General features: G+C 40.6%; 1 protein-coding gene across 1 annotated transcript; it reads right to left on the reverse strand.

Annotated features, from left to right (window-relative positions):
* Positions 1 to 22,436: 22,436 nt before the first annotated feature.
* LOC113745429 (putative SCAN domain-containing protein SCAND2P) lies at positions 22,437 to 24,084 on the reverse strand. The gene is made up of 2 exons (XM_027276968.1): positions 23,800 to 24,084; positions 22,437 to 22,480 (listed from the first exon to the last, which is right to left on the reverse strand). The coding sequence occupies exons 1-2, from the start codon at positions 24,059 to 24,061 to the stop codon at positions 22,470 to 22,472; spliced, it is 273 nt and encodes a 90-aa protein (XP_027132769.1). The 5' UTR covers positions 24,062 to 24,084; the 3' UTR covers positions 22,437 to 22,469.
* Between the last annotated feature and the right edge of the window lie 1,092 nt (positions 24,085 to 25,176).

The raw sequence follows: 25,176 nt of genomic DNA on the forward strand, positions 1-25,176 counted from the left end.
GAGTGTGGCACTCGTCAGCATATTTCCTCATTCTGGCTTTTTTCTATTTGCACTGTGCATATGTGCACCTTAAGCCAATAAAATGAGTGAATTTAAATATACTTTCTCTGTGTTTATTCTACATTAATTTGATCATTTTACATAAATAAATATTCATTATAAGCTTCAGTCTCAGAAAAATGCATTTAATTTATTGATACATTTTTTGATTAATTACAGAAATTTTTGTGATTAATTAGTTGTTTTTTTTTAATCGATTGACAGCCCTAGTATTTATTGATTCTTAACTAATTTATAAAAAATAAAGTTAACTGGTTCAAAGAGATCAGTGTTTTATTATGTGTGTACAAATGACAATATTTAATTTAAGTAATTTCAGTTAATTAATAGCTACACGTCAAGAGATCTTAAGCAACGTGATTGGATGGTTTTTAACTGCAATGGACCCTGGGAATCGTAGTAAATGTATGTTTCACGTCTGGGTCCTGCGGTGATCATTTCTGATTGACACGAGTCAACTCTAAGGTGAGTAAATTATGGTAAAATCTGACGATTATTTGTAATTTGAAAGAAATAATAGACTGGTATAAAACTTGACATATTTTCAGAGAGCTGTCCGGTTGTTGTTTTTTATATATATGTTTATTGTTTTCAAAATTTAAGAAACACAGGACACACAGGGAAAACAAAACAAAACCCTCCCCCCACCCCAAAACACACAAATAGAACATGAACAGAATCAGCTCATTTAGTATGTAAATAATAAAAGGTCACAGGTATTCCACATTGACACACTAGTCTTTTCTTTGGAACATCTGCAGAACAGGGTCCCACATTTTTTTGAACATTTCTTCTCTGTCTTCATTACAAAGTCTCAATCTCTCCAGGTGAAGCATGTTCGCCGTATATCGTATGTGGGTGCAATGTCCGCCTTCCAGGTCTGGAGGATTGAGCTGTCTGGTTGTTATGTTGTCGTTGTTAAAGATCTGCACATCCAGGGTGTAATATAATAGCATGCTTTTAATGTGAAAGGAAGTTAACAGTCAGGAGAGGAAGTGTAGGGCTCTTCCTCCCCAGGTTGCTGACCCCTTCTGATTGGAGACCGGTGCAGAGGACGGACATCGAGATAGACCAATCAGAGGGGAGGTAAGTTTAAACCAAGGCTCCTTCCCTCTTCGACACCTCTAGACCAATAAGATAGTAGCATATTCTCATAAAAAATTATGTTTACTTGTAAGTTAGGCACTTCTTTTTGGGACGTTGGCTGCAGCAACTCGCTTACTCTTAGAGTCACTAAGAGAACTGTGGTTTCCAGAACAAAGAGAGTCCATGTAAATGTGCTTTTAATTCTTCAATGCCCAATACATTTTTAAAACAGACTTCTGACTTCAAGTTCTCCTTACTTGCAAATCAATGAACGCGCTTAACATACTCCTTATAGAACAGACCTATGTTCTTGACTAAGTATTTAGGGGCCTAGGTTTTAGCCAGGCCTGTTTGTGTGAGAATGTCAGAGGTACCCCTGCCACGAGCAGCCATGTCTGTACATCCAGACAGGCTTACACTGATGCCTGTTACTTTACAGTACTCACTACCATCCTGTGATTCATAGCTGTCTTTATTTTTTATTTTTCTTGACATATTATATTTTAAATTAAAGAAGTGGCAATGGGAATTTTATGTGCACACAAAATCACATGTTATTTCTGGTTATTTCTTTGCTGAGAAATTACTTTTGTACCTGAAATGATCCCTAAATGTTTCATTTTCATTTGCAGAAATGACACAGCCAAAAAGGTGTGCCCTTCTTCCCAGGCTCCCAACAATTTAAACAGGAAGACCTGCAGTGCATGCCTGCATGCCTGCCTGAACTTAAAAAACAGCAACCTAATTCTTCTTAATTCTGCCCAGCTGTAGCCACATGTGAGGCCATTTTTAACCTCAAAAATGAGAAAAATCTAATGTAACATTATTTGTCAAATCAGTGTTGTACCTCTTGAGTTTGTTCTGGCCCATATGTGCATACATTATACCACACTTTCTTCTCCTGTAATTAGTCAAACTAGTCTGGATGCATAAAGTTTGTTTTATTGTTCTTGCAGGTTTTCAAACTACATGCCCTGGGCTACTAACCTGTTCTTTTCCTCAGCCATCATGACTGGAAAGGCCAAATGGTCAGGGACATTTTACACCATGTGGATCTTAAAGATGAGGAGGTTGTACGAGCGCATGCTAATAAGTAAGATATATTTTGTTTAACATGAAAATATTGTTATGATATGATACACTTTATTACCCCCTTATGCACTGAAGCACGTGCACAGATTTTGCCCTGCCAACCAAAGCTCACCATGCTGAACTTCTGGTGGTAGCTGCCTGACGGCCAGCAGTTGTTCTTAAACTAGGTTTTGCTTTTTGAAAAGCTCCTGCAGGGGTGTCACAGTGATTACTGTGCAGTAGTGTCAAACAGACTTTAGAGAAATTTTCTTAGGCTGTAAATTGATGACTAGAGCCACGTGACTATCTTACCGCTTATGTAATGGACCTGTGACCTCTTGTCTAGCTTCAGTTACATTTAGCCATTTAGCTGACGCGTTATCCAAAGCGAAAAGGGAAACAATAGCTGTTTCATACTTCATAGTTTTTCATCACACTTTATGCATTTAAGAATATGCTAATAATCCACAAATGATGCAGTACACATTTCAGTTCATGTATTTGGACTAATTTTAAGTGAAGTTGTACGTAGCATGACATGAATACAGATGATTATACACACACACACACACACACACACACACACACACATCATATACTAGGATATATATATATAATATATATATATATATATATATATATATATAATAATATATATATATATATATATTATATATTATGGCATGCCATTCAGGAAATTAAACTTTGATAATTGAATGAAACTTTGAATATATGGAGTGAACCTTGAATATATTGAATGAAAACTTTGATATATGGAATGAACTTGAATATGGAGTGGAACTTGAATATATGGAATGAAACTTTGAATATATTGGAATGAAGTCTGAATATATTGAATGAAACCTTGAATATATTGAATGAAGTCTGAATATATGGATGAAACTTTGAATATATGGAGTGAACTAATATATAATGAAACTCTGAATATATGATGAAACCTTGAATATATTGAATGAAACTTCACTGACGTCAGACTTGGCGGCAGTGGCCTGCAGCCATCTTGTGTTACAGTCTGTAAAAGCGAAAAAACAATGAGCAGGCCGCCCGCAATCTAGTTGCAGCGATGTAAGCAATGAGGACATGATAAATACACTGGCGAATGCGTGCCGAAATCCTCCCGAAAAAGTTCGCTCAATTTTTTACCATGGCATGCCTACAACAGGCATAAAGTTTCGCCATAATCTCATTATGCATTTGTCTGTCTGTACGCAGTCCGCTGTGTGAGTACGACGTGCCAAAGCTGACAATGTGTCGCGGATATAAATAGTTCAATACTAAATATTCACCCTGCATTGGTCTATAATGTGGTGATGCTTATTGTATCTAAACAATATAGAAGAGGCTTCTCTTTCAGTTCATGAAATCCCTGTAGCCGCAGCAGCTCCTCCAGTCCCGAGAAGTGCCGCATCAGAGCGCAGGTGCCATTACGCGACCATTCACTGTGTTTTACCTTCATTAAATCACCTGAAAACTATATTAAGCTAACCATACAGCGTCTTGGACCCTTTCTTGTGTATGGGTGGAGATTGTACACTGGGTCAGGGTTGGACTAGGAACAAAATTCGGCCCTGGAATTTTTTCTCTGGACCGGCCCACCGTTGGAGCCATTTGGTGTTTAGCTCGGTAGCTTAAGCAACAGCTCCATATGTGAAGGCTCGCGCGGAGGTGCAGGTTCAACTCCCGACCTGTGCGGCCCTTTCCGCTCGCATCTTAACTGGATTTTCTCTGCTCTCCTTTCCTCCTTTCCTCTGTCGTCCATAATTTATTGTAATTAATATTCGTGCAACATACAGTATGAAGTTTACTGATAGACTTATAGAGGCATCCCTGTTTTGGTTTCACATAAACCTAGCGGCTGCATGGACGCATCCATTTGAGGGGGCAGGGGAGGGGGGGTGTAAATCGTAACTTCTGAACCTGCATCAAGAGCAAATAAACCGATATTAGCCGTGTGCAACCCAAAGCCATATTCCAAATGGAGAAATGGGCCGCAAGTCCATTTGGGCTGCTGGGCAAATGTTGCAAAGGCTACAAAATAACAAATACTACATACAAAAAAACACACGGGAGGCCACCGGCCCAATGTGGGGCGAGATGGACCGGCATTTGGCTTTGCCGGGTAGCAAAGACTGGCCAGTCTGAGCCGCACTGGGTGTTGTGGGGCACTCCTGTGAGGTTGAAGGCATGTTGAGGTTGGCCTGATAAACAGCTGCCTGGCCTGTTTTATGTCTGCCACGTATTAAAAAGGGAGCGAACCTTGCCTGTCAGGAAAAACAGTATTGATCAGGGTATCGGGGGGATTTGGCCCTAGCACACAGTGTTAATGATGTCCTCATAGTTTAATTGCTGCAACGAGATTGTGAGCAGACTGACTCGTTGTCACTCACTTTTAGCTATAGCACCACACGTTACACAAGATGCCGTGAAGTCTGACGTCAGTCAAAGTTTCATTCCATAATATTCAAGTTTCTTCAATATATTCAGACTCATTCCATATTTCAAGGTCACGCCATATATTCAAGTTCATTCATATATTCAATATTCACAGTCATATATTGCAAAGTTTCATTCAATATATTCAAGGTTCACCAATTCCATATATGCAAAGTTTCATTCAATTATTCAAAGGTTAATTTCCTGAACGAGCAAGCCATAAATATATATATATATATATATATGATATATAATATATTATATATAATATTATATATTAGATACACACACACACACACACGAACACAGCACACCACAGACACATCTATACATATATATATAAAGTTGCCACTAAAACAATAATAACTTTTATTAATTCAAAACAAACAAAATAATTTCCAAGAAAACAACCAAACAAAAGGATTGGAGGTTCCTGGCCAAAACAAACAAAAAAGAGAGGGAACACTGAGCCAGCCAATATCCACCCCCAAAATAAACCTGCCTAAAACCCACTACCTAAATAAAAAGAAAAGACCGAAAACAGGACTACCAGGGAAACCAAAACTAAAATAACAAAGCCAAATGGCTCAACGGACTCCTGGCATGGGGCAACCAGAGCTTCAACCTCCTCACCAGGGGCCTCATGTATAAAGCTTGCATACGCACAAAAAAGTGGCGTACGTCATTTTCCACGCTCTCGTAAAGGATGTATCAAACGTGAAATGATCGTAGAAATGTGCGTGCCCCACGCCAACTTCATGGCTGTCGTACGCACGTTTCTACAGCTATTGTTCCTTTGGCGACACTTAGAGGTGACGCTGGGAAACTGTTAATAATGTGAAGTAGTCATCAGAGTGATGTGCACATCAGAGACACACTTGTGAAAAATTAACACACCCACGTGTTTGCAGTTATAAGGGTGGATATAAAAGCATGCGTAATGTGATGAAGAAAATGGTATTAACAACGGCAGCATTAGCGTTGTTAGAGGACCTTGCAAATGGTGCAATCCGCCGTGAGCGATTTAAGGAACGCAAGGATTTACTTGCAAACCATGATAATTGGCTCATAAGCCGATTTCGGTTACCAAGGCCAGTGTAACTGGAGTTGTGCGTAGAGCTGCGGCCGGCGCTAGAGCGCAATGGCGGGGAGCCAGGGGTTGTTTGTGTCCTGTGTGGTACGGAATCAACCGAATGTTATCCATGTACATCAAATTCCCGTACAATGCTGTTGAACAGGCCGACATTAAAGCGCAGTTTGCAGCGAGAGCCGGTTTCCCTAATGTAATCGGAGCTATTGACTGCACACACATTGCTATAAAAGCGCCATAGGATGAATTTGTTTATGTGAGTACGAAACATTTTCATTACATTAGTGTTTAAACAATTTCCCTACAGGGATTAATAAAGTACTTCTGATTCTGATTCTGATTCAACTCATATGTGATGGGCAAATGCAGCTAACTAACATCGTGGAAAGGTGGCCTGGTTCAACGCATGCCTCATTCATTATGACTAACAGCATGGTTGGAAACAGGCTGGAGGCTGGCACAGTGCGTGATGGGTGGCTTCTGGGTGAGTAAATAGTTTATTTGTTTAATTGTCCCATATTTAACGCTGGTTTACATGCGGGACAATTAAACGAATAAACTCTTTACTTACCCAGAAGTCGTGCCAATGTGCCAATGCACATTTGGGCATGTGCACATTCAAATATTATGTTTTTGGTTTTTTATTTTCTGCCTGTGAAATTAGAGCTGCAGAGCTTTCTAACAAGCCCCTGATTGTCTCCCTGTGTTCAGTATTCTTGTCAGTTAAAGCGGGCGTAAAATGTCAGCCACAGCGCCACACCTGTCCACACCTGTGTGTGCGCTGCTCGGATCCCATGGCATTTACAGCCTCACACACACGCTCCCACTCACGTCTTTTTTTTTGGTCATGTTTATCTCTGTTGACAGGGTACCAAACAGAATGTCCACTTCATTCACTAGAATCTCTAGCTTAGACTCTGTGAAATTCTTTTTCTTTCCTTCGTTCATCGCGTTATCTGATCGGACAAAGAGGTGAATCTCAGGTCCGGGGCCTATTTAAATAGATTTGCATATTTAAATGGGGCCGTGGACAGCGAGGAGTTGCATGTGCGCTCAATTCCACGTTGATTGGGATGTACAAAAGAAACGTGCAGGGATCCATGCGTACGCACACTTTGATACATCTGAATATTTTTGTGCGTACGACAGTTTCTGAGTTTTTGCCGTACACCAAGTTTCACGTGGAAATCCACGCAAGTATTCGTACATGCAAGTATTCGTACATGAGGCCCTTGGGATTGCGTCCTACCTCCTGGCCACAGTGTGTGTGTTTGTTTTTTCTTTTCTTGACAGTGGCCAAGTGTGGGGTGACACCTGGGAGTCACATGTAGAGCTGTAAACAAGCCCACAAAATCATCACCAAAGTTCAACATGGAGCATTCGGTTCACGTTCACAATAAAAATAGTGAATACACATTTCAGTCAGTGTCAGTCTCTGTTTCAGTCTATAACTGTGGCTTAAGTACATAAAAATATGCATGAATCTGATAGATCAACAAGTGTTGCATATCAATGAACATTTTCATATGCATCATCACCACTATAAAAGTGACTAGTCTATTATAATATAGAGCTAAAGTCACAGTAATACTGCACGTAAAGTAAGTAACATGGTAACAGCAGCTAGATGACAAGATTCTAGCTGTATGAGATGACTGTGGTGAGCAGTAATGTGTGTAGGAGCCTAAAGAAAGATATCATCATCATCATCATCATCATCCCATCTCCATATCATCATCATATCATCCCATCTCCATATCATCATCGTCATCATATCATCCCATCTCCATATCATCATTATCAATATCATATCATCATCATCATATCATCTCCATACCATCATCATATCATCCCATCTCCATATCATCATCATCATATCATCATCATCATATCATCCCATCTCCATATCTTAATCATATCATCCCATCTCCATATCATCATCATCATTATCATCATCATCATATCATCCCATCTCCATATCATCATCATCATTATCATCATCATCATATCATCCCATCTCCATATCATCATCATATCATCCCATCTTCATATCATCATCATCATATCATCCCATCTCCATATCATCATCATATCATCCCATCTTCATATCATCATCATCATCATATCATCCCATCTCCATATCATCATCATCATATCATCCAATCTCCATGTCATCATCATATCATCCCATCTTCATATCATCATCATCATATCATCCCATCTCCATATCATCATCATATCATCCCATCTTCATATCATCATCATCATATCATCCCATCTCCATATCATCATCATATCATCCCATCTTCATATCATCATCATCATATCATCCCATCTCCATATCATCATCATCATATCATCCTATCTCCATGTCATCATCATTATCATCATCATATCCCATCTCCATGTCATCATCATCATCATATCATCCCATCTCCATATCATCATCATATCATCCCATCTCCATATCATCATCATATCATCCCATCTCCATATCATCATCATCATATCATTCCATCTCCATATCATCATCATATCATCCCATCTCCATATCAGCATCATCATCATCATATCATCACATCTCCATATCATCATCATATCATTCCATCTCCATATCATCATCATCATCATCATCCCATCTCCATATCATCATCATCATATCATCCCATCTTCATATCATCATCGTCATCATATCATCCCATCTCCACATCATCATTATCAATATCATATCATCATCATCATATCCATACCATCATCATATCATCCCATCTCCATATCATCATCATATCATCTCATCTCCATATCATCATCACCATATCATCATCATCATCATATCATCCCATCTCCATATCATCATCATAATATCATCATCATCATATCATCCCATCTCCATATCTTAATCATATCATCTCATCTCCATATCATTATCATCATATCATCCCAGTGAGATTCTTTATATGAGCAGAGCCTCTCCTGTGTCAGACAAGAAAATTAAATCAGAACATTCAAACTGAATACTTTGCACTATATAGGTATTCTTAGGGTAGTAGTACATTATTTTAAAACGTCAAATAATAACCTTGGGATGATTGAAGAGGACTACAGAGATAAGATCATCTGAGGAGTTTAACATCTTGTTAGAGGTTCAATCAATAGTTTCATATGTAATGACATAAATGTAACATTTGATAGGTAAACAGGTTTGTTTAGGCCTGACAAAGGCTACTATGTACACTGGAAGAATGTTTATGTTTTTTGGGATGAGGTTATCTGGCAACATGACATAGCCCTTTCAACCATATTTTCATGCTTTTCATGGTACAGGATTTTGATTTCATTTATTACATATGCAGGTTACAGTTAGGGAAGGGCACTGTGTTGTGGATTGATTTGGCGCGTTCAACTACTGTTATGGGCCATCTGCCGAATGTGGGTGTCATTCTGTTTCAAATTAATGCTGATTGGCAGTGATTACAATTATCTGAATCCAAACATTACTATTCTTGTGAGTAAAAGGCGTGTTATTGCTGGTGAGTGTAAAATATGAGGTTGCTCATGTGATTTTGTATTTCCAGGAATATGTGGCTGAGGATATTTGTGATGAAATCATTCCTAAAACAGTCTTCCTCAATTCACACAGGTGACATATTTCTCTATAGCTGCCTCCTCTCTGAGGAACTGTTTCTTCAAGCACATCAGCACTGACAGCACTGACCTGTCAGTACTGAAACTCTGAACCAAACTCACCTTGAGTCTGCTGCGTCGTGCTTTTAGTGTGTATTATGAGACTTTTAACTTATGTAGTGTTATTGAGTACCTCAGAAAGCATTCCATAAATAAAATTATGTTACTGTATATGTACTCTGTACGGTACTGTATATGTACAGTACTCATTAAATGAGATTGGGAGGAATGATCCAGGTTAAACAACTGCACACGGGGAATTCCATTTTTCCTTTCAATAGAAATATATATATATGCATACAGTATCATAAAAACATTTTAAATTCACATCATATATGAGCTGAATAAATTACAACCCAAAGCTAAGTCCATTGATTAATTAAAGCAATCAATTCTAGACTGACATCCAGATATCATCAATGTAATCCAAAGTCTTGACCAGAATTTACCCCCCTCCTCGTTCCTAAATTACTGTTGATAATGACCTTTACCTAAAAAGTCATTGTAAAAATCACATTAAACAGAGAACTTTTAATTGTATCATTTTTTTATTAACTGTAGCTCAATCACCCTTAGTCCTCTAAGAGATACTTTATTAATCCCTCAACAGGGAAATTCTTTTTTCACTCAGTTATTATTTTACATGCATTTTAACCCCAAACACACATACAAGGGCTCATAGACATCAAATCAAATCAAATCAATTTTATTTGTATAGCCCAAAGTCACAAAGTACATTTGCCTCAGAGGGCTTTACAATCTGTACAGGGAGTGACACCCTCTGTCCTTAGACCCTCGGTTCGAGTGAGGAAAAACTTGCCCACAAAAACCCTTTTAACAGGGAAAAAATGTGGAAGAAACCTCAGGAAGAGCCACAGAGGAGGGATCCCTCTCCCAGGACGGACAGACGTGCAATGGATGTCACGTGTACAGGACAAATCAACACAAACATATTGTACAATGACTGATAAAATGACAATGAATTATAATGAATGATAAAAATGATTACAGTAATAGATATGGTAGTAATAATGACAGTAATAATATATGTAGTGGGCGTCATGCAGGATCACAGCAGCAGCCACGATCCACGAGAACCTGCTGGACGACAGAGCACAGAAACTCCGGGGAAGTTTGGTTAGTAACATGCATTAATGAGACATGTCCACAGATGGAGAGATATGGAGAGATATGGAGAGATATAGAGATATAGATATATATATATAGAGAGAGTGAGATATAGAGAAATATAGAGAGATATATATAGAGAGAGATGGATATATATATATATATATAGAGAGAGAGAGAGAGAGAGAGAGAGAGAGAGAGAGAGAGAGAGAGAGAGAGAGAGAGTTTTCGGTAAGGGAGATGTGTGCATCTTCAACCAATACCGTGCCTGGCTAGGCATAACCCTCGGTGGGGTCCCCCGGCAGTGTAATCCTATGGCAGCATAACTAAGGGATGACCTGAGCCAGCCCTAACTATAGGCTTTATCAAAAAGGAAAGTCTTAAGTCTATTCTTAAAGGTGTTGACCGTGTCTGCCTCCCGAACCCAGAAAGGTAGTTTGTTCCACAGAAGAGGAGCCTGATAGCTGAAAGCTCTGGCTCCCAATCTACTTTTGGAAACTATAGGAACCACAAGGAACCCAGCGTCCTGAGAGCGCAGTGTTCTAGAGGGGTAATAAGGTATTATGAGCTCTTTTAGATAAGATGGTGCCTGACCATGAAGAGCTTTGTAAGTAAGGAGAAGAATTTTAAATTCTATTCTAGATTTAATAGGTAGCCAATGCAAGGAAGCCAAAATGGGAGAGATGTGATCTCTGATCTTGGTTCCTGTCAGAACACGTGCAGCAGCATTCTGAATTAACTGCAAAGTCCTAAGAGACTTATTAGAGCAGCCTGATAACAAAGAGTTACAATAGTCCAGCCTTGAAGTAACAAATGCGTGGACTAGTTTTTCTGCATCCGCCTGAGAGACAATGCGTCTGATTTTAGCGATGTTACGTAAGTGGAAGAATGCAGTCCTCGAAATTTGTTTTATGTGGACGTTAAAGGACAAATCCTGATCAAAAACAACTCCAAGATTCTTTACAGTGGAGCTGGAGGCCAGGGTGATCCCATCTAAAGTAACTAAGTCTCTAGAAAGAGAGTTTCTGAGGTGTTTGGGTCCAATTACAAGAACTTCAGTTTTGTCTGAATTTAACATCAAAAAATTGTAGGTCATCCAACTTTTTATATCCTTAAGGCATGCTTGGAGTTTAGTTAACTGATTGGTTGCATCAGGCTTGATCGATAAATATAATTGGGTGTCGTCAGCATAACAATGAAAATTGATAGAGTGATTCCTAATAATGTTCCCTAAAGGAAGCATATATAAACTGAATAGAAGTGGTCCAAGTACAGAACCTTGTGGGACTCCATGACAAACTTTGGTCTGCATGGAGGATTCATCATTGACGTGAACAAACTGAGATCGATCTAAAAAATACGATTTAAACCAGCTTAGGGCGGTTCCTTTGATGCCAATTTGATGTTCCAGTCTCTGTAAAAGAATTTGATGGTCAGTGGTGTCAAATGCAGCACTAAGATCTAACAGGACAAGTACAGAGATGAGTCCTTTGTCTGATGCCATTAGGAGGTCATTTGTAACTTTGACTAATGCGGTCTCTGTGCTATGATGCACTCTAAATCCTGACTGAAAATCCTCAAATAGACTATTGTTATGGAGAAAGTCACACAGCTGATTAGCTACAGCTTTCTCAAGTATCTTAGACAGAAAGGGAAGGTTTGATATCGGTCTGTAGTTGGCTAAGACCTCTGGGTCTAGAGTGGGCTTTTTAAGAAGAGGTTTAATTACAGCTACCTTAAAGGACTGTGGTACATATCCTGATAATAAAGACAGATTAATCATATCCAATAACGAATTATTGTAATCCTTTTATCAGTTGATCAGTTTCTAAGTGAGAGCAACATTAACAAGCATGAGTACTGTACACAAAACTGTGATCACTCAGTTACATTCAGCAATCAGTTTTTAAAGCGGCGTTTTAATCAATCCTCGGTTCTCCAATCAGATTGCAGCGTCATGTATTGGCGTAATCGGGTTATTATTGGAGTGAATGAACGGCTCTAAGCATCTCTTACTGCCGTGGACGGTTTACATTGGAGTCAATTGAGAACCCAGAGCGTTTCATACAGACATGGAAGGGTACCTTCCACCTATTAGACACATAGGGGTGTGACAAATTGTCGGTGGTTGAGGATTATGGGTAGTGTAGGCCTTTCCGCTATCCAAAACATAAGAATAAAACTTTATTTCTCAGAATCAAAGGAGCAAAAAAATCATACTGAGGCCAACAACATGACGCTATCTTATTGTTGAATTATCAGTGACACTTTGACATGTTTGTGTTGAGAAATGTTGATGATGTCATTAAAAGAAACCCTTAAAATAGTGAAAAAAATACTTCCGGGCAGAGAGTCCTCAGTTCTCCAATCAAATCGTATCTGTTCAGATGTGTTTTTATACAGTCTATGGTGAGAGCAGAAAAATAAAATCACTGCTCCTCCCCATGTACAAATTGCAGCTGGTTTTCACCCAGGCTGCTTATGACCGTTTCCAGTTGGGGCCTGACTGCCTACGTCATCGCGGGGATCACATCGTCATAGACCTGCAAAGGACCAGCCACGGACCGGTCATGGAAACACGGGAACTTTTGGGTCTCTACTGCTGTAAGTAAGTGCATCGATGATGTGGTCCCTAAAATTACTGTCTGCATCGACCCAAACCAGAAACTCAGGGGATCCTGACAAGTATGACTTCTGAAAGTCCATCAGGGATACCAAAAAGAACAAGTCCAACTACAACAGCTTTGACACCAGACGCATGTGGAGTGAACTATGTTGCCTCATGGACTACAGAAAGGAGAAATAGAGTACACTGCATAACATTCTACGCTTGGTTCAATTAGGAGAACACAGTGCCTGCAATGAAACCACACACCAACAGGGAGACCATCACACTGACCTTGGAAACGGCTGCCATAAGATGATCTTTCAAAAAAGGTCAACCACTGGGGTGTCAATTTGGTCAGTTGGTCGAGCATCTGCACCATGTACGAAGACTCAGCAGGGTTCAAATCTTCCCCCATCTCTCTCTCCCCACATTCCTGTTACTCTTCAGCTGTCTCACCGGTCAACCCCCGGAAAGCCCCTGGACCAGACAGAATCCCAGGGCGTGCGCTGACCAGCTAGCAGGATCTTCAACCTCCCCCTGAGTCAGTCAATGGTCCCCTCCCACTTCAGGGCATCCACCATTGTTCCTGTCCCAAAGATATCACCATCATCTGCCACCTGCCTGAACAACTATTGCCCTGTCGCGCTGACATCAGTGATTATGAAGTGCTTTGAGCAACTGGTTAAAGGCCATCTGCACATCCCACCACGCCATCATCTTAGCAACACACATGGTGTTCACCCACCTGGACAGAGGGAAAAGAAATGTGAGAATGGTCTTTGTTGATTACTATTATTCGACTTCCTGACAGGCAGTCCCAGGTGGTGAGAATTAGCAGCCACACTTCCGCCTTGCTGATCCTCACACAAACGCGCCACAAGGCTGTGTGCTCAGCCCCCTCCTGTACTCACTGTTCACCTATGACTGCGCTGCCAAGCTTGCAGATGACGCGACCATCCTGGGCCTCATCACAGACAACGATGAGGCAGCCTACAGAGATGAGGTGAGGACACTAACCAGCTGGTGTCAGCAACAACCTCTCTAAACATCAGCAAACTAAAGAGATGATAGTGGAGACAGTGGGGCGGCGGACACATCCCTATCCACGTTGTGGGTTCAAGTTCCTCAGTGTGCACATCGCTGAGGACCTCACCTGGACATTTCACAGAAAGCTCATCAGTGGCTCTTCTTTCTGGGGAGATTGAGGAAGTTTGGCATGAACGCCAACATCCTCACAAACTTCTACAGGAGCACCATCGAGAGCTTGCTGACGGGCTGGTACGGGAGCTGCTCTGTCCAAATTAAGTTTAAGTTTAAGTTTAAGTTTAAGTTTATTATTTGTCACATGCCTAACAGTACAGGTACAGAGGCAGTGAAATGAAAGAAACAAAAGAAACAAAGGAAAGAAGAAAAAAGGGATACAACATGGGGAGAGGGGAGGAGAAAAAAGAACAACCCACAGACTGTGCTCCTGTAAGGAGTACACTCTGGGAGCAGGACAAAAACACCTCAGCAGTTTAGCACATATATAGTACACTCTACAAGATGAGACACATCACTAGCAACCAGGGGACAGGGGCTGGGGGGTTTGAGTAATCCCAGCACAGACACGCAGCCATCCGGTCCTGCAGCCAGAGGGCGCTGGTCACAGACCCGCCTTGTCAGGCTGGGGGGGAACAAGCGGTGAAGGCGGGGGGATGGGGGTAGGGCAGTGAAAGCATATCTGTAAGTCTGTGCATGTGTGCGTAAGCCTGGAGACGTGCCCCGCCCTGTCCGTAATCGTGGAGTCTCAGTCCGCAGATGTAATGGCGATGGCATGGCAGTTGCTATGGAGACAGCCTTGATCAGGCCATGGCAGAACAGTCAACAAGTGTCAGTGGGAGATAGGGGAGTAGGGGAGTAGGGCAAAGAGCGTCTCGCTGTAGTGATCTTCCGGGGGAGTTGTTATTCCAGCAGAAGCCTTGGCCAAGGCTCTGCAGGTGTGGGTAGGTCAAGATAAGATTGGAATTTGTTTGGTCTTGGGGCCCCGTAGCTGCGTTATCCGCTACAGGCTCTCTCAGCCAGCTTGGTCTCCAAAACGATCCATTTGCCTTTGCAAAACTGTCAGCTTCTCCATGATGTAACCCATATCCTGGTTGTTCTTGATGTTTTCCATCGATCCCGTAATGGTGTCCATGTTCCGGTTCATAGTCTCTGTGATGTCTTCCACCTCTCGTTTCAACGCTGTGATGTTATCCACGTTGTTGCGATCCAACACTCCGATGTTATCCGCATTCCGGTGCATGGCCTCATTCAGGTTTCCGACAGCTCTGCTCAGAGCTTCAATCATTGCTGGCAGCGTAATGGGGCTTTGCACTGCTATCAGCATTTTCCGCATGCCTCGATGAATCAATGCCATGCCCGCTCCAATCAGCAAGACACTTGTCATCAACAATCCGAATAGAAAGATGTCTTCAACGTCCTCCACAGAAAGAGCCGCCAGACACACGACCCGCCACTTCTCCCAGGCGTCCATCGAGTAACCAGCTGCAAACGTTCCGGCAGGACATACAGGTTCCCCCGAACCCGGGCTTCTCGTTGAGAAGATGGTGTCAATTGCGTTTAGAGACCAATTGATCAGATCCATGATGTTTGATAGTTTGGAGAGCAGTACAAGGAGAGTCTCTTCAATAGTAGACAAAAGACTAGACACAGACGGGAGAGCAGAGCAGGCAAGGCCAAGGGGAGGAGAGGAGGAGAAGATGCGACCGCCTTCGTTGAAATTGAAATTGAAATTACTGCAGAGAGTGGCAGAAACGGCACAGACTTCTTTGTACACTTGTCACTTTACCCTTGCAATCAGTATTCCAATAGTGTAATATATCCTATATAGTATGTTTGCATCTATTTATACAGTAATACTTGAATATAGTTGGCACAACTTGTACAGTGTATTTTTTTCATTATATTTTGTATTCTATTCTTAGTATATTTTGTATTATACATATATTTATATTTTTCTGATTGTATTTTATATTATTTTTAACTACATTTTTATAGTATTGTATTTTGCTTATTTCTACCTGTTACACACTTTAATGCTGAGCTGACCAGTTCCTCTTCCACAACACATTTCATTGTATTGTTGACCCTGTTTTAACCTGCATATCATAAATAAACCTGAAACTTGAAACTTCTAATGGAAACGGAAAAATAGACAAACACACACAAACACAAAGCCCACCACTTATAGGATCACAAGGTAGGTCCATACTATTGATGTTCTTCAGTGCAGATCACGGTCATGACGTCAGCCTGTGTTTTTGTGCTGTTTTTTAACCTCTAGCAAACAGGAGTCCTGCTAGGCCTCACAGGGAGCTGGATCGAACCTGTTACTGCTGCTAATGGGGGATATAAGCTTCTTGGGACATTGGTCTAAACCATAGACACATACTACGATTGGACTGGCTGCTCTCACTGCAGCAGATATGGTAAGTGGAAACAAATGCATGTTTTCAATATTGTTTTTGCTTTCGATTGAATGTGTTTTTTTCTTTCAGAATTGTGCCAATGCACATTTGCTGCTTTCTCAAACTTTATATGCAGTTTCCTCAGTTATTTTTATGAATTTATAGATCAATTTACATTTTACAGTTCATTTTTACTTTATGAATTTATAGATCAATTTACATTTTACAGTTCATTTTTACTTGTCTAAATCTACTAAATTTACTAAATCAAGTGATTAATAACAGCAATAATAATAAAACTCACACAGAATGCAGGTCAAAACAGAAAAAATAGAAAAAATTATAATCAATTGAGATATGGTCAAATACAATTAAAAGAGCCAGTAACAACAGCAGTAACGATAAAAACAGTTCTAATTAACATAACCACCAACACATCATTATTCTTGCTGTATATTTCTAAAACAGACATTTGCACAACAACAAATGGCGGCATAACAGATAAGAAGTCAGTATAAGATCAAATCAAGGCTAAACAGTTTTGTTGGCTTTTGTTTGTATATTTGTTGAATAATATTGTGTATATTTTGTCCACCTACACTACATTTCCATGAAATGAGTTAGGGTTAGGGTCTCATTAAGACAATGAGATTTAAAGAGGGATTTTTATGTGACTCAAGACACACTAGTTTGTGTATTCTATAAATGTATAGTTGAACTGTCACTTCTAGTCATAGATCATCCTTATGAATTATTATTTAGGATATAGTGTGCATCTGATCTATCTCTATCTCTATATCTTTCTGTTTTCATGTCTGTTTGCATGTCATTATGTTACCCACATGATATGAAGGCAAGCACATCTCTCTTTATCTTAACATATTGACACATTACCATTGCCAGTTTGTATGCTCTGGATGTCATTACATTGATTTATCTAAAGTGACTTACAAGAAATGCATTTAAACCATGTATTCTTGTTCCAGAAGATAAAAGTTACAGTTTTCTGGGCGTGTACTTTAGTCGTCAACCTGTTAATTAAGTCCTCAAGTGCTCAAAAGGTAAACCCCAACAGTTACTCACATTTTCCATCAGTTCCTTGGTTCCAGTCTCTTACCAAAGCAAATTGTTGTCTCTTTACCCTCAGCTGAACATTCACTGGGGTCCTCAGTCCATGATGTACTTGAAGGGCAAACGTGAGTTTAATTCACTGAACTGAACTTTCAATCCATCATGGCAGCATTCATCACCCTTCATACTTATTTGCAAATCTGATCCAAAAGTATTAGTTTGTGTCATTATGATAGAGTAAAGATTTGTTGTTTGTTGCCCGCTTGTGCTTGCTGGTTGTTGTTAAATCACTGCTAAATATTACATTAACATTGGCTTTTACCTGACCTTTCATTTCCTTCTCACAGTCTTCATCAGAGAAAGGAGAGACTCAAATACTGATGAAAATAGAACTCATTAACATAATAGGTTGTTAGTTGTTTATCCTGTCAATCATCACACCTCACCTAAGATAACAACCAATAACTTACGACACATACGTCCTACACAAGTAACTTAATGAATTCAATAGAGCGGGTTGTCCACTAATCAGATACTCAGTGGTTAGGATTAGGGTTAGTGGTTCGATCCCCAGCTCCTCCAGTCTGCATATTGAGGTGTCCTTAGGCAAGATCCTGAACCCCAAATTGCTCCCAGTCTGTGTGTGAATGGGTGAATGAGATACGTCCTGTAAAGAGTGGTCAGTAGACTAGAAAGGTGCTATATTAGTACAGTCCATTTACCATTTAATATATTCACAGTAATAGTAGACCACACTAACAGATGTATCCCTTAGATTCATCATCTGCACAGTAACGTGAGTTTTTTTCTGTTCTTGTCTTTAGATGGCAGGAGGTTTGTGTCGGAGGAAGACAACAATGTTTTAAAGCAGGGTCTGCAGGGCTGGTATGCTGTGTTCAGAGGTAATGTATGATTTCACACCCAGTCAGACTGTTTCCTTAAAGCAGCAATCAAATACACTATTCATCTTCAAATGTAACGACAAATGCACTGAGAGTCAGTATTAAAGCTCTACTGGGCTTTTCAGCCTTTTACCTCCTTGTCTTACTTTGCTGCACATTTACTGGATGGTGATTCACAGTGATCTTACCAGTAGCAGCAGACAGCTGATCTCAGTGAAGAATCCACTGTGCACTACTTACCCAGCAGCATGGCAGACACACTAAGTTAGAGAACATAGTAGAGTATTTAGCAGCTAAAGAGATGATGATTTTTTGTCTGTCTGTCTGTCTGTCTGTCTGTCTGTCTGTCTGTGTAGGCATTCAGAGGCTGCAGTCGCAGGCGTTCCCTAGTAAACCCAGTCGCATCATGAGCTCAGAGAAAGTCTTCATCCACTACCTCCAGGAGAGATGAGACACACGGAGTCTACACATGGAAACTAAATTAACAATCGACTGAAAACATGTCCAAAATAATACACTCACACACAGTCAGTTTCTATTGAATGGAACAGGCACAGCACAGCACACATGTGGTGCTACAATCCAACCAGACGTCAGCCAGTTACATACACAAGACATGTTGTTACAGTAGATGAATATAATATCAAATAAAAGTATTTTACTTTATGGTGTTTGCCGCTGTGCATTTTCCATGCATGAATAATATATGTTTGTTCAATGTACAGATTTGTGTTTGCTATATATAAAGCAGTAAAAAAGACAAAATGCTCTGAATAAATAAATTATGAAATATAGTCTGACTTTCTGGGTGCAGTGTGTCTTTTTGACTACCAGAGGAGAGCATTCAATAGTAGAAAAGCAGTTTGTCACAGGGATGGTTTGTCATTTTTGCAATAAAATTTAAAATGCTTTTATCTCACATTCACAAGTTTATTATTCTGACATTTGGCGATAACAAAGCTTGTTTTCTCGTGATAACAGTATCAGTGAGTCAGTCTCCCTCCTCCTTCTCACTCTTGGCAACCGTCCCTTCACTACCCTGTTGTTTTCTGGGTTGTCTCTCTGCAGACTGCACTTCAAATCAAATCAAATCAAATAAATTTTATTTGTATAGCCCAAAGTCACAAAGTACATTTGCCTCAGAGGGCTTTACAATCTGTACAGGGAGTGACACCCTCTGTCCTTAGACCCTCGGTTCGAGTGAGGAAAAACTTGCCCACAAAAAAACCTTTAATGGAAAAAAGGTGGAAGAAACCTCAGGAAGAGCCACAGAGGAGGGATCCCTCTCCCAGGACGGACAGACGTGCAATGGATGTCACGTGTACAGAACAAATCAACACAAACATAATGTACAATTACAATGAATGAAAAAATGACAATGAATTACAATGAAGGATAAAATGACCACAGTAGCAGATATGGTAGTAATATGACAGTAATAATATGCGTAGTGGACGTCATGCAGGATCACAGCAGCAGCCATGATCCATGAGAACCTGCTGGACGACAGAGCACAGAAACTCCGGGGAAGTTTGGTTAGTAACATGCATTAATGAGACATGTCCACAGAGAGAGAGAGAGAGAGAGAGAGAGAGAGAGAGAGAGAGAGAGAGAGAGAGAGAGAGGGTTTTCGGTAAGGGAGATGTGACTGCATGTTCAACCAATACTGTGCCTGGCTAGGTCTCTAGAAAGAGAGTTTCTGAGGTGTTGGAGTCCAATTACAAGAACTTCAGTTTTGTCTGAATTTAACATTAAAAAATTGTAGGTCATCCAACTTTTTATATACTTAAGGCATGCTTGGAGTTTAGTTAACTGATTGGTTGCATCAGGCTTGATCGATAAATATAATTGGGTGTCGTCAAAGGAGGTGATGAATGTCAGGTCCCTCTAGATTTCTGTAAATTCCACAGCTTACCAGGTGGCTGTTTGTACTGATCACGAGGCTGAATGAGGGGGTACATGTGCAGAAGACTGACAACAAGAACATGACACTTGCATAAATAGCTGTTTCTACAACACTCTCTATTGATTTTGAGTGATTATTGTGAATGCTCTGATTAATAGATAGAGGCGGATGTGGCTCAGGAAGTAGAGCGGGTCGCCCATTAATCAGATGGGCCCTGGGGCAAGATACTGAAACCCAAATAGCTCACAAAGGCTGCGCCATCGGCGTGAGAACGCATAGCTTTTAAAATGTTGCAGTTGGCACCTTGCATGGCAGCTAATGCCATCAGTGAATAAATGTGCGTGAATGAATATAAAATGAACTAGACATGCTAAATCTACCCCTTTAAGAATTGTCACAGCAGTTTATGCTGCGCTCACACTTTGTTATTGCACTGTACCATGATTGTTCCCTTCTCTGTAAGTCGCTTTGGATAGAGCCTAGAAAGACTAGACACGTACTCTACAAGCAGAGTCCATTTACAATCCATTTAATAAATGCAAATAAAAAAATGTTGGGGACTGCACTTGATGGATCTCAGTATGTCAGCACAGACAAGCTTCCTTATCTCAAGATAACAGATTCAAAAGTTATAGTCAGGGAGGAGAAAAGGGGGGACACCATGTAGCAAATGGACACAAACCTGAGGGGTGCTAAAACAGAGCTTGAGAATCTCTGTGTGAACACTGTGACCTCTCTCCTTCTCACTGTCCTCTATTTCCCCCAGTCATATAAACACCTAGTCCCAGTTAAGCAAATAGGAGTAGTGCTTGGATTAGCTAATCCCGTAATGAATATCACCTCTGTTTTGACTGGTCACATTTCAGGTCAGACCAACTCTGCTATGTTTCACCACACCGCTGGAATCAGAGTAAACTTACCTACCTACATTTACACTGTAGGAGGACAGGGAATGACTGGAGGCCCTCGAAAACTACCAGTGAACATTGAACAAGCACATATCTCTGCTGCTCTCTGCTGGTTCAAATGTAGAGGAAGCAATGACACAGCCAATTTGGGCTGTTTTACCTACATGTCTGACCACACCCAAATATGATGGTACTTTGTACCATGTCATCTGTCACTGAAGAGAGCCAAACTATGTATGCTTAAAATATAGGCACCTATGAAGGAAAGGAAACAAAAGAGAAAGTGGGAAAGCCAGAAAAACAAAAGAATGGATGGTTAGAAAGAATAAAGGTATTGACATTAAAAGAGGAGGAAAGAGAAAATAAAGAAATGAGAAGTGAAAAGAATGAAAAATAGGAAGAAAGAAAACAAAAAACAAAGGAGAGATAGCACAAACAATGTAGTCTAATAATACTGCTCAAAATGAAAGAAAAAAGAAAGCACAAAGGTAAAGAAGGGAAGAAGAGAGGAGAAAGGGGGAAAAAGGTCTATGGAGTAGGTGGAAAATAATTAAAAAGTGAAAGACTAAAAAGAAATAAACCAATGAAGGAAACAATAAAGGATATCAAGAAAGAAAGAAGACTTTGCTGTGGCTCAGGAGGCAGAGTGGTCATCACTAATCAGATGATCGGCTCCTCCAGTCTGCATGTTAAGGTGTCTTTGAGCAAGATACTGAACCTCAAATTGCACCCGAAGGCTGTGCCATTAGTGTGTGAATGTGTATGAATGGGTTAATGAAATATGTAATGTTACAGTCTATTTACCATTTTACAGGAGTTAAATGAAAATAGAAAGGAAGTGAAGTATTCTAACATAAATCATCTTTATGCCTTTTAGTAATGTTTTGTTTTTATTAATCATATTATTTAATCTCCAAATGACATTCACAATTTAGTTACAGACTCCTAAAGAACCCAGCGGTGTGTTTAGTGTAGGTTACACATATCATCCATGTCTAATGAGAAGAATGAGAATAAGTCCTGCTGCCTTCTCTCCAGTTCAAATCAGCCTATCAGAGTAGATCTGGGAAAAGGACAACAGACATGATTAACAAAAAAAAACATAATTTCCTTGATTTGATTGTCCCAACAAATACATATTAAATTCTGCAATACAGTGAACCCTCGTTTATCGCGGGGGATACGTTCCAAAAATAACCCGCAATAAACGAAATCCGCGAAGTGAGTTTTACAATTATTATACATGTTTTAAGGCCGTAAAACCCCTAACCACACACTTTTATACACCCTTTTACACACATTTTGTACAGTACTCCCTTAAACAGGACGCAGAACACATGTGCGGTTCTCCCTTAGCCAATCAGGACGCAGAACACAATGCGCGTTCATACTGTACAGTACGCTGTAAAAAAAAAAAAAGCATGCAAAATGACACTGAAAAAAATCCGTGAAACAGCGAGTCCGCGAAAAGTGAACCGCGATATAGCGAGGGATCACTGTATAAAACCAAAAATACAGTACATTCAGAAATTCAAGTCTGGGTTTGTCAATGTCAGCCAAATACAAAAAAATTGTCTTTTATGACAAATGGATCCCCAATAACACTACTCAACCCCCCCGGTTCTCTTCAAGTGCACTTAGCAAAAAGAGGTTTTAGAGACGAGTCATTCATCTGGCTTTCTCTGAAGTTGTCTGGGATTTGCCAGGGAGGTTCTATCAGCGGGGTTACAGGGAGAGCAGGTTCAGGACATTTACTTTTGCCAATATGTCTGTTCTTCTCCTGGCATCGTTGTCGTTTTGTTTTCTTAACCCTACCCACCCCTTCATACACACATCATCTGCATCTGGAAGTGGTTCTAACCCCTTGGTTGCAGAGCGGGTAACTACAACAGAGGTGAATGCTACAGAGTTTTGCTGGACTAAGTTTGTTTAAGATGGGCACATCTTCACTAAGGATCACATCATAGGCTAGGTGATCTAGGACTCCAACAGTTAACAGGAAAGCCTGGCCTTCAACCTCAATGACCACACCTGCAGTTGGATAATCTTTCTTACATCCATGGACACACGTGATATTTACACTTCGCTCAAAGTTAGCATGTGCATTGTTTAGTAAGTTGGATTTTACCAAAGTTTGGGAGCTAATGGTGTCAGCAAAAGCCTTTGCCACATTCCCATTAACTGTCACTTCCACTACATGCTTGTGTGGAACCATACCAGTACCATTAATATTACTTTGATCATTGTCAGGACGAGGTACAGCACACAATTCAACAGATTTAGATGTTTTCAAAGGACATACCGAAGCTTTGTGGCCCGGTTGCTGACAGTAAAAACATACCAAGTAGTTGGGTTTTAGGTTGGAATGAGCAGTTTTCTTACCGGCCCCAGTGTCCACACTGTCCATAACAGGGAAACTGCAAGGTTTGCTCTCTCCAAACATTGGCTTACCAATAGTCATTCTTTTCTCCAAGGGCTCCCGGTGAGCAGCTGTGTAGCGTTCTGCCAAGTCCGCTGCCTCTTCTCCAGTCTGGTGATTGTGTTCCTTAACCCAGGTGCGGATATCAGGATGTAGCACCCGGAGGTACTGCTCCAAGATGATGACTTTACCAATCTGCTCCTTTGTGCAGCTCTGAGGTCGCATCCATCACCTATAAAGTCCCTTAATCTGGTTGTACATTTCCCTGACTGTCTCTCCCACCGACACAGCAGTGCTCCGGAAACGCTGTCTGTAGGTTTCTTCGGTTACATTGTATTAACACTGCAGATTTAATAGCTTCATAGGATTCAGACCGTTCTTCATCCATTCCCGCATAAGCCTCAAGCGCTTTTCCCGTCAGTAAGGTGACCACTCTGGCTGCCCACTCAACTGGCCACCCCCATGTTCTGGCTATCTGTTCAAACCGAACAAAGAAACTCTCTGGGTCTTCACCTTCTTTAAAATCAGGTATTCTAGGATCACCAACATGGCGCCCTGCAGCATGGGTTGGTGGGGGAGCATGTTCTTGATGCTGAACTGGAAGCTGCTGTGAAGAGGAGTTGGGCCCTTAAGCTTGAGGTGGAGTGAGTTTTTCAGGTTGGACATTTGTCCTTTGTAGTCTGGAAGTTTCAGTCTGCAGCCTTTGAATACCAGCAGTCATGCAGGAAGGAAATTGTTGATCAGCACCTTCATAAGATTCTTCTGAGGAACAGTCCTGCATAGACCCTGGTACCATCTCAGTTCTTAGTTGCTTAATCTGTTCGAAAAGTACAGCTTCAGTCTGTTTAGAACAATGCATGAACTCTCTCATTTCTTCAAAGAGCTCTTCACTGTCACCAGTGACCATAGCCACCTTAGGTCGTATCACTGGTTCTTCTCCCCCTTCAGCAGCTGTGGCTCCATCTGGTGGTGGCCCAAACTCCATTGTCTTTTCCTCCATGTCTGCCAGGGTGGCTTTTCTTGACGAACAGGCTCTTCCACGTCCTACATCTTTCATTTACTCAGGGTTCCGCTGACTCTTCACAGGCGTATGAGATCCCACCACTGCCACCAATTGTTGTAAAGAGAGATGCAGGATCACAAAAACATCACGCTGGACAGGAGGTGTGCTGAAAAACAAGTTCACTTTTATTCTTGTATTAAACAAAGAAGGTCTTTTAACAAAGACAAACAAGGTGCTGCTCTGCTCATAGCATTCCACAGAAAGAAAAAAAAAACTACTAACCCCCCAAAAAATCATTCTCAACATATATATATATATATATATACTCTGATAGGCC

Source organism: Larimichthys crocea, unplaced genomic scaffold (assembly GCF_000972845.2).
Source record: "Larimichthys crocea isolate SSNF unplaced genomic scaffold, L_crocea_2.0 scaffold751, whole genome shotgun sequence".
In the NCBI taxonomy this organism is placed as follows: Eukaryota; Metazoa; Chordata; class Actinopteri; family Sciaenidae; genus Larimichthys; species Larimichthys crocea.

Bases quoted from the DNA above. Each gene is read 5' to 3' on its own strand.
- LOC113745429 (XM_027276968.1), bottom strand. From the start codon at position 24,061: ATGCGACCTCAGAGCTGCACAAAGGAGCAGATTGGTAAAGTCATCATC.